Source organism: Tachysurus fulvidraco, chromosome 14 (genome assembly GCF_022655615.1).
Source record: "Tachysurus fulvidraco isolate hzauxx_2018 chromosome 14, HZAU_PFXX_2.0, whole genome shotgun sequence".
Lineage (NCBI taxonomy): Eukaryota > Metazoa > Chordata > Actinopteri > Siluriformes > Bagridae > Tachysurus > Tachysurus fulvidraco.
Window position 1 is genome coordinate 15,014,778 of NC_062531.1, and position 10,417 is coordinate 15,025,194.

Here is a 10,417-nt window from a genome sequence, read left to right on the forward strand (position 1 = left end):
GAGACACTTGTGAGTTTTTTCCCTTTTTTAAGCGGATGCTCTGTTGGCATGATGTCCCGTTACATTGAAACAAAGGCAACGTTGACACTGGTAATTAATTAGGCTATTATGCCTTCTGCAATGATAATTGCTTGGCTGGAAAGTCACCAGCTCTGTAAGGGAGAGAGGCGAACCATGCCAAGCAAGATCTATCCATCACAGTACAAGCCCCTGTCCCTGTCTTTTTTCCCCTCTTTCACTTTCTCTCTCTCATACCTCAGACCTGGACTGCCACTGACATTCTTAGAATGGATGAGGACTGTAGTGTGATACACAGAGAGAACGTCTGTGCATGTAGTGATGGTACATTTTCCGCATGTCATCTTGAACGATAGCAAACAGGCTTGTGGAGGCTACTTGCTCATGCCCTTGTGTCCCTCAGAGGGTAGATAAAGGTGAATGATTTCCTGTAGTGCCCAGCTCTCTGTCATCATCACTGGGTACACAAAATGTATTTTAAGCATCCTAAACCTTCTTTCTTTTTCTCGCTTCCTTTCAAATTCACATCACTGATGAAGACACATCACCAAAAATCCCCCCCCCCCACCATTCTGAATAGAAGTCACTCTGAAGACAGCTTCTCACATTTTTACAACCTGCACAGACCTACATTGCCTCCACCTCAAAGTTCACATTCTACTTACAGGCAAAAAGCTCATTGTCTTTTGAACTGCAAAGCCTACAAATAAAGGCTCTAGATACTAGTCTTTTGTCTGTTTTGTGCTACCTCTTGCTTCTCTAACCCTTTCTTCTCTCACATCTTGGATTTTTTTTGTGGTGACTTTAAGGGCATGAGGATAGAGGATCAGAATGAAGTTTTGTGGGGGTTCAGGAAAGATCCAGTATCTGGGGTTAGAGGCTTTGAGCAGTATTTTGAACAATGTTACTGCAAGGAGGGTGGATCAGGGAGACATTTTGATCTGGGTTTAATGTCTTACTCTCCTATGGATTTGTGTCTGTACCTGCACCTGTAGACGACCTGCTGGATGATAATGAAGGTTGAAAATGGGTCTGAGTGCACATTTAACCTGCCAGGAACTTCATTCTAGTCATTCTGTGATTGAGGACTCCAATAAAACAATTCTAAATTTGTTTAAAGTGACAAAGGTCTTTCATTTATTTTACTGGATAGGTCTGTTTTTGTTTGTTTGTTTGTTTTTTACAGAATTTTATAAATGTACCATAAAAATGTTTTATCCAGCAAAAGTCACACATATATTTCTTAAATGGTTGCAATTTAGAACAAAATATATAATTCCTGATACATTTAAATAGAAAATTTATAAGTAGAGCATTTCTAATTCCTAATTATATGCCAAAAGTCATGTAAGGGAACGGTACACATATTCAGAGCTCAGCTGCTCTGATGCATGAGTAAATTTTCAGCACTTTTCTTTTGTTTCTATTTTTTTTGTTATTTGGAGCCCAAGAGAGGGTTTTTAAGCATAAAAAAAATCAGGGATATAAAATGTGAGCTGAAAAAGGGAATAGCATTTTAATGACTGAAAGGTCTAAAAGGTGTCTAATACTGTACATTGCTTATATACAGTGGTGTGAAAAAGTGTTTGAACCTTCCTGATTTTTTTGGCATGTTTGTCACACTAATGTTTCAGATCATCAAACGATTTTAAATATTAGTCAAAGATAACACGAGTAAACACAACATGCAGTTCTTAAATGAAGGTTTTTATTATTAAGGGAAAACAAAATCCAAACCTACATGGCCCTATGTGAAAAAGTGCTTGCCCCTAAACCTAATGCATGATTGGTCCACCCTTAGCAGCAAGAACTGCAATCAAGCGTTTGTGATAACTTGCAACGAGTCTGTTACAGCCTTGTGGAGGAATTTTGTTCCACTCATCTTTGCAGAATTGTTGTAATTCAGCCACACTGAAGGGTTTTCAAGCATGAACCGCCTTTTTAAGGTCATGCCACAGCATCTCATTAGGATTCAGCTCAGGACTTTCACTAGGCCACTACAAAGTCTTCATTTTGTTTTTCTTCAGCCATTCAGAGGCGGACTTGCTGTGTGTTATGGATCATTGTCATATGGATCATATGGATCATTGCAGAACCCAAGTTCGCTTCAGCTTGAGGTCATGAACAGATGGCCGCATATTGTTCTTCAGGATTTTTTGATAGACAGAATTCATGGTTCCATTTATCACAGCAAGTCTTCCAGGACCTGAAGCAGCAAAACAGGCCCAGACCACCACACTACCACCACCATACTTTACTGTTGGTATGAACTCTTTTTCTGAAATGCAGTGTTACTTTTACACCAGATGTAATGGAACACACACCTTCCAAAAAGTTCAACTTTTGTCTCGTCAGTCCACAGAATATTTTCCCAAAAGTTTTGGGGATCATCAAGATGAAAACACTTTTTCACACAGCACTATGTGGGCTTGGATTTTGTTTTCCTACAGTATAATAATAAAACCCTACATTTATAAACTGGATGTTGTTTTTACTAGTGTTATCTTTGACTAATATTTACATTTGTTTGATGATCTGAAACCTTAAAGTGTGACAAATGTGCAAAAAAAATTAAAAATAAGGAAGAGGCAAACACTTTTTCATACCACTGTGGTTCCAGCATGAGCACTACTGATTGTAATTTGAAATTATAATTGAAATCACGAATAACTAATTAATTGAAAAAAAATTGTAATTAAATTAATGACTTCGGATAAGCATCTTATAAAATAGCATTGATCCCTTCCACATCCTATTATTTTACAGTTTATTTATATGTTGCACCATCAGATTTTTTTTAAAGTGCTCTCTCGTAAGGAAAATGTGCCTGATTTACTATGTATTGAATGAATAAAAAAGATTCCCATTTAAACTATTTAATCTGTAGAAATATATTTTTATTTACTATTAAACAGACAAGATCACCCTCACATAACTTTCAGAAACAGTGGAAAACAGGAACATTTAGGACAGATCAGCCTACCTTTAGCCAACTCTTAGATTTATTGCAGTACCTCATTTTCTGATCTGGTTATTACCATAGAACATACTCAACCAGTCTGAAGTAGTAAATGAAACCCTGTACACATCAGGCAATTCCAGATATATATACCACTGCAAAGTACCATTGCAGATTACTGAAAAAGAAAGAGCAAGATATGAACACAAGAAGATAAAGTTGACACCCTGTTGCATGTGCAAACTGCACACCGTGTAGCAATTCGCTCCATCCAGAAGCAGCATGCTGGTGTAGTCAGAGCATCCCCCAGGTACAGTATTTTTAGATGTTAGTTTCTGTATGATCTTAGTTTCTGCATATTGTTTTTAGACTGTTGTTTTGAGCCAATGTTTGTATACAGTTGGGTGAAATGTTGTGCCTTCAGGTCCATGATGCAACATACAAGACAATACAGACACTCTGTACACAGGGAGTCATAAGTATGAATAGTTAATGGTAGCAAATATTACATAGTGCACACAACACATCAGAATAAATATACAAGCTCTGACCGATTTCACAGTACACAATAACTAACCAGTTATTCTTTGGAGTCTTATTGGTGTACATATTACAGCATGATACAAAGATTACTTTCAACCAACTTCTAACTGTACAGTATCACTAGACAGTCTGGGATTCAGGACTATCAGGTAAATTCATACATAGTAGGCTTTCTATATATAGTCTTCTATCTGTAGATTTGATCTGTAATAGATCTGAGTTTTGAGACATTGCATAGGTGTGTATACATACAAAATAGAATTTATTCACAGCATGTGTGAGTGTTTACAGGGGAATTACATTTCAGAAGCTCAGCTCATGGCTTGAGGGCAGAGTGTGTGGCCCCCAAGTGCACAAGTGCTGAGAGAACCCTGCTGGATTACACACTGTAGTTTGTGTGTGTGTGTGTGTGTGTGTGTGTGTGTGTGTGTGTGTGTGTGAGACAGAGTTGCTGATTGGAATTGACGTAGGGACTAGATGCGTGTCAGCTCTCTGACTGCTCATTTCACCCAATGCCACAGAGACAGTAGCCACCCTTTAGTCTTGGCACGGCGACTGAAAGAACACCTCAAAACATTAATGAAAATAGTTTAGCAGCCACTACATATCCAGGAAGTACTTATTACCATAAATTAAAGCATACCTGTAGGTCTTTCTTCTCCTGTGTTTAGTCACTCGATTCACATGTTTTCATCATCCTTGTCCCTGTGTTACTTTCCACACATACAGTATAGCAAACTGCACTTTTTTCTCTGCAGCACTTTGGTGTTAAGTAAGGCTTTTATAATGCTGATGTCAGAGATTCATATGGATTATGACTTCAAGTGTTTTGGAGGCTTTGAATAAACAGAAGTGTCAGGTTGCTATAAAACAATATTCGAGGGGATGCATGCACATGTACTGTACATGTCCATGGCTAGAACACCAAAAGATTTGCTGGTTTGTCTTTCTTAGGAAGCATTTAAAGGTACTGTGTTTAGGGTCTCAGTTAAGGGGATTCCAAATAGAGCCCTTTAGAAGGCTAAGATCCAATAAGTATCCAAATCCCTCAAGGAATTATTTGGCTTTGAAGCTAAATAATACTGACCTCGCTTAACATCACTACTGTTAAATATGAAATGTTAAACTTCCTTTATGACTTCATGTGGTCTGAAACCAGACTCTTCCTGCAGATCCGACATAACACACCTCAGTGTGAGCGCTACTGCTAAAAACTGATGATTCACTATGATAATTGCATAATCACCAGTTGTAGTAATTATAATTGATGAGTGCATAATTGCTAATTGCTAGTCTTTTTGGGAGCCTTTCTAACTCTGCTTCTCACTCCCCACTCTCTGACTCTATGTTCTTTGAGTTTTTCACTCTCTCTTGTGGTATTATTACTTAATCATGCTTTCCCTGTTTTTAACCTGCCTCCTTATTTAGATGCCAAATTTTATTTTATTTATTTATTATTGTGCCATAACCTGGCTATAATTCTCTCTCTCTCTCTCTCTCTCTCTCTCTCTCTCTCTCTCTCACACACACACACACACACACACACACACACACACACACACACACACACACACACACACACAGTTTCTCTTTCACATACAGACACAGATTATACTTGTTAACAGAATCGAATGAAGAATGGGATCAGATTTTTAGCGCTTTTCATTGTCACTCATTTGATTTCTCCACTAATTGGAAATTAGAGGAAATGACTGCTGTGTGTGTTTTATGTAAATCTAATTATTCTTTTTCACCTCTTTGAAACTTGGCATGTGCTAGTTTTTGCCACTGTCAGGAGCCACAAGTGTTAAAAAGTCATCTGTCTCTGTGTGTTTGTGTGCATGTCTGTGACTACTGATAGCTGGTCTGCCGTGCTCAAACAGGTTAATGATGTGATTGTTGAGGAAATCTTTGTTCTCCTGTTAATAGTTGGTGAAAAACTGAACGGTGGGTGTCGGTCTAAAATTTGCAGCATGTAGTAACACTTGTGCAAACACACAGGCAAATACACACATGCACACACGCACATTAAAAAATTATTTGTCCCCTTTTCATGACCTTTATTTTTGTATATTAGTCATACTGCATGATAACAATAAATGTAAAATAACACAAGGAGATCATGAGGAAACACTGAACAGTATTTAAAATATCATTTCATTTATTGATGGAAAAAGGTTTTGCACCACGCATATATCACCCATGTGGAAAAGTAATTGCCCCTTAATAAAAGATTTCGTCACCTTTAGCAGCAACAACTGCCACCATATGCTTTTGGTAAGTAGAGCTCAGTTTTTACATAGCTGAGGAGGAAGTCTGATTCTTTAAAGAATTCCTTCAGACACTTAATGCAATGCCAATTTAGATTCTTTGACCCATTAAGAGGTTGATTTGCTCTTGCAATTTATTTCATTGTATTGCTGCATAAACCACTGGTGTCCTCATCTACTGTATGGTTTTCTGGTTGAGAGCAGAATTTATGGTTCTGCCAATTACAGCAAGTTGCCCAGACCATCGCACTCCCACAACTGATTGTACTTATGGCAGAAGACTGCATTAGCTACAACAGTGCACAGAAAACATAAATGTTGGAGTCACCAAGATGTTTATTTTAGTTTTTTATGTATTTCTTTTTGACAAATGAGATGAACCTTAATTTTCTTCTTGGTTTTTGCCTCAAAACTTTCCCATAGATTACCATTTTTCCAGGTCTTTCTAATTGTGTAATCATGAATGCTGACTTGATCCAAGGCAAGTGAGACCTGCAGTTCCATAGATGATTACTGGGCTCTTTTGTGGCTTCCTGGATGAGTTGTTCACTCTTGGAAGAATTTTGCAAAGCAGTCCACAAATGTGAAGATTCATCACTGTTCAACTGTTGTCTCTGTTTGATGATACTGGCTGTCAGTTTGTTTTGCTAGAATTCCAGAACCTATGTATTTGCTTTGCAACCATCTCCAGAATAAATACTTCAAAGAAATTTCTTTCTACTCTCTTACAGAATTTCTTTTGCTTGCAGCAGTGTGTGCTGTTTGTGAAGAGTGTTTAGCCTTCTCTATGAGCTTTTTCTGACATGATCATTTAAAATCTGTATTTTTGTTTACTCTGGTTGTCTTTGACACATGTTAAGTTTAGTTTGAAGAGCTAAAAGAAATATACAGCAATAGAAGGAATCAGGATAGATGGTTATACAGCAAGTTGTGGAAGTGTGCTGATTTTACTGTAGTTTCTTTTTGAGAGTCAGCATTCTATTAAATATACATCTTATGTAGGTGCAGAAATATCTGAGGTCCCAATATATTTAACCCATAAAGTTAAAATAGATTTGTATATAAATTGAGCACCCGTTGGACTGAATACTGTAGCTCAGGATCACAACAAATGATATGTTATCTGCTTAATGACCACATTATAATAGTTAAAAAGAGCTATTTAGTAGCTTTAACACAGTACCAGCCCTGCATCGCTGCGCTACGGTGCACAAGAATGAGGTCACAGAATTTTTGCATTTTAGCCAACTTTGGAGCTCTATATCTGGTAATGTCTGATACCAAAGTGATGCTCTGCCACACAGCTCATTATGTTTTGGTCAATTCCCCAGGGGAGAGTCTTTGTTTATTTAATCAAACAAATTAGAATTTCTCTAAGCGTATGTTTTTCTTTACAGTTTACTTTTTGGCTTAGAATTTTTAACTCTGTGTTAATAGCAATTTTTGATTATCTTTTTACTGCACAGATTTTTGCTTCGTTTATGATTCAGAAAAGTGAATGATTCAGAAAATAGTTATTTTTAGTCATTATTTTATTTATGTAAATTTTGTTCAATATATTCTGCGAATTGTTTTTATAATAGAATTTATAAAGGATTTAATAGAATCGTGACTGGCCACAAATTGTGACCAAAGTGTACTGTTACACCCCTGGATTGAAATTCTTTTAGAAAATGTCAGATATCTCTGAATGAGCAAACACTTTGCATCCTGGGCAGTGCTTTATACTGTATAGCCTTTTTCTTTTTTATAACTATGCCTATTACTCAACTTAAGGACTAATGAGCTAAAGAGACTCATCTGCACCTCTGATTCACATTTCTAAGAGCAAGCCTCCCTAAAGAAATCATTTTATATTTTATTTTATATTGCTGTGTAGCATTTAATATTCTCATACTATTGCAACCTAAATGGGAAAATATGAACAATGAGTAATGTTTAAACAATATTGTAATATTATTGTATTTATGACATAAAACCAGAAAAGGGATTGTTTAGGGATTGTTTGAAATAAGGTGTTTTATGCATGACATGTTCTGTAATAAAGGATGCAAATTAAATGAGAATTTTGTTGAAAATGTACATTTATTAGTAATGTTATTGTCACTGTGGATAAATAAGTGTTCTCAGTTATGCTGCTCACTATGTTGTGGATAGAATCGCTAATTAGACTGATCAGGTGCTGACTCTCTATAACGCCTTGTCTGTCGCTGTCGAAATCACACACTCTTGCTCACATGTGTTTTATAGGTTCTTGTTTTGTTATCTCTGTGTGTGGTGGCTCATTGCTGATGTAGCAACCAAATGCGATGTCCTGGAAATGGAGGAAAAGTGAGAGACAGAGAGAGCAAAGATGAAAAAAAAACACAGAGAAACACTATTGCTTTCAGACAGGGAAAGCAGGAGACTATTGTATCTGTATCGATTGGTCTAGTGCCTCTCCATTTTAACATGAACTCCATGAAGCAGCAGTGAGCTAGAGTATTGGCAGGCTCTTATCTTTAAAATATTTTAGTGAGCATGATGCTGGCATTATGGAACTCCAGGGACAACAGCTCTTTACTGTAAATCTAAATCCCCCCACTCTCTCACTATCACTCTCTCTCCCATATAGTTCTAATCATATTGAATTTCTCCTTTAAGCCAATAACATTCATTAGAAGCTTACAGCATTCATTTTTGTATCTTAAGGCTTGTTTTAATTTGATTATTTTTCGTTTATTTTTAATTGTAACATAAATAATTTTTTTCTTGGTCAAACATATATCACTTTTTAGCATTTACACAAGTACAATAAGGAAATCTATGAAAGATTTGGTATAATTTATTTATTTTATTTTTTAAAATGGCACATGAAAAAAAAAAGGTTATGGAAAGTTTGCAGTGCTGGGGCTTGAACCCTGACCTTCTGATCAACAACTCAGAGCCTATTTGAACTAAATATATTCTAAAAAAATGAATGTATCAGAATGATTTGCACCCATAAAGATTTACCTTCTTTAATCATCTTCTTTGATGATGATCACATAATGGACCCATGTGATTATTCATTACATCACTGGAATATAAATATGAGGTGACACAAAGGCCTCATTTACTTATTGATTTATCAACATGAGGAAGATGACACAAGAGACGAAGTATGTTGACCCTTGCTTTCATCTAACCGCAAAGTTTAACATTTGGAGTTTGCTACCCATTACAGGGAATTTGAACTGGGTTCAAGGTCAGATGAGACAAAAATAGTGCTTTTTTGATAACTGACACCCAAGGTGGGTTTGGAATAAAAGGAAGAATGGTAAAGCGTTTATTTTATTTAATTTTTTTTATTTTTCAAAAGCCCTGGATCCCTCTATGGACTTTATCTGTGGAGATTATTATAGGAGATATATGAAATAAATGTAAATAAAAAGATGCCTCCCTCATGCCAAAAAACTACAACTGGTTCATATTTGTATCTTCCAGCAGGGATGTGATGCAATACATGCATCCAGTTCTACACATAAATTGTTCAATGACCACAGAATCAAGTTTGTTGTGGCAATCCCCATTTCGTGACTAAACCTTACTGAAAACATGTGGGGAGATCTGAAGAGAACAATCCACAAGAGAGGACCTTCGGGCTCTAGAGAATCTGGAGAAATGTATTTCACTCCAATCTCCTCAGACATTACAGAATATTCAGTGCTGCTATGGTGAAGGGAAGTTGCATAAAATACTAAATGTCTTGCATATTTCTAGTGTGAGATTAAGACAACCATTTCAAGATAGTCTTTAGTATAACTATACCTAGGGGGTCGAAAATTCAGAGCCTGGATTTGCATCTGTACATAATATTATTGTGTAACCTGCACAACTGGCTAATGTTCTATACATTTCCCCTCTGACATGAATCAGGATGTTGGCCCAGTGTCTCTGCCCCTCCTGTGAGTCAGAAGAGAGATCTTTTAGTTGTGTGAAAAGAGTGATGGAGCCACATTTTATGGTCTCGGGCACTCTCTCGCCTACGTCTCTGCAGGCACAGGTGCCCTCTCCATGGGGCCAGGTGGTAGTGCATTCTGCTCACCCGCTCTCCCCTAACGAAGCTGTAATTGGTTTGAGGCCCCTGTCGAGCATTGGATAGCAGGGTTGAAGGAATGGAGGGAAAAACTGCATACATGCTGACCTCGGCACACTGAGCTTTAAGCCCCAGCACTATGCCTCTGACCAGATTTTGAATCACAATATGTTGCTTTAATATAGTGTCATAGTTTTGTTCTTTAATTGAGAAGTGTTTTCAGGTAGTCCTGATATTCATAACTTAACATAAATATACATTAAAATGAAATAAATATGTGCTTGTGGTGGACAAAATAGCTAAGGGTGTTTATGTAGTGAACATACAAGAGAATTTGATCTATATGTATGTTACTTGCAGATTGTTGCCTTGATCCAGCGCAGTAAGGAGGCAGAGTCTGCATTTCTGGGAGTTTACAAACAGCTGATAGAAGCCCCAGGTGAGTGTTCAAATATACAAACCAATATTTGCATTACACAAGATAGGCATAAAGTTCATACTTATTATACTACCATGCTGGAGATGAGGTAGAAATATGCCAAAGCATAATCGTCACGTGCTGTACTGAAT

At 37.0% G+C, this 10,417-nt stretch overlaps 1 protein-coding gene across 4 annotated transcripts in view; it reads left to right on the top strand.

Moving 5' to 3' along the window:
* Window positions 1-10,417, top strand: part of cux2b (cut-like homeobox 2b) — a 106,377-nt gene that overhangs the window by 59,619 nt on the left and 36,341 nt on the right. For all 4 annotated transcript variants that reach the window (XM_027167465.2, XM_027167468.2, XM_027167466.2 and 1 more), the window contains one exon: window positions 10,208-10,286. In XM_027167465.2, coding sequence (XP_027023266.1) covers window positions 10,208-10,286 — 79 coding nt within the window. The remainder of the gene's footprint in view (window positions 1-10,207; window positions 10,287-10,417) is intronic.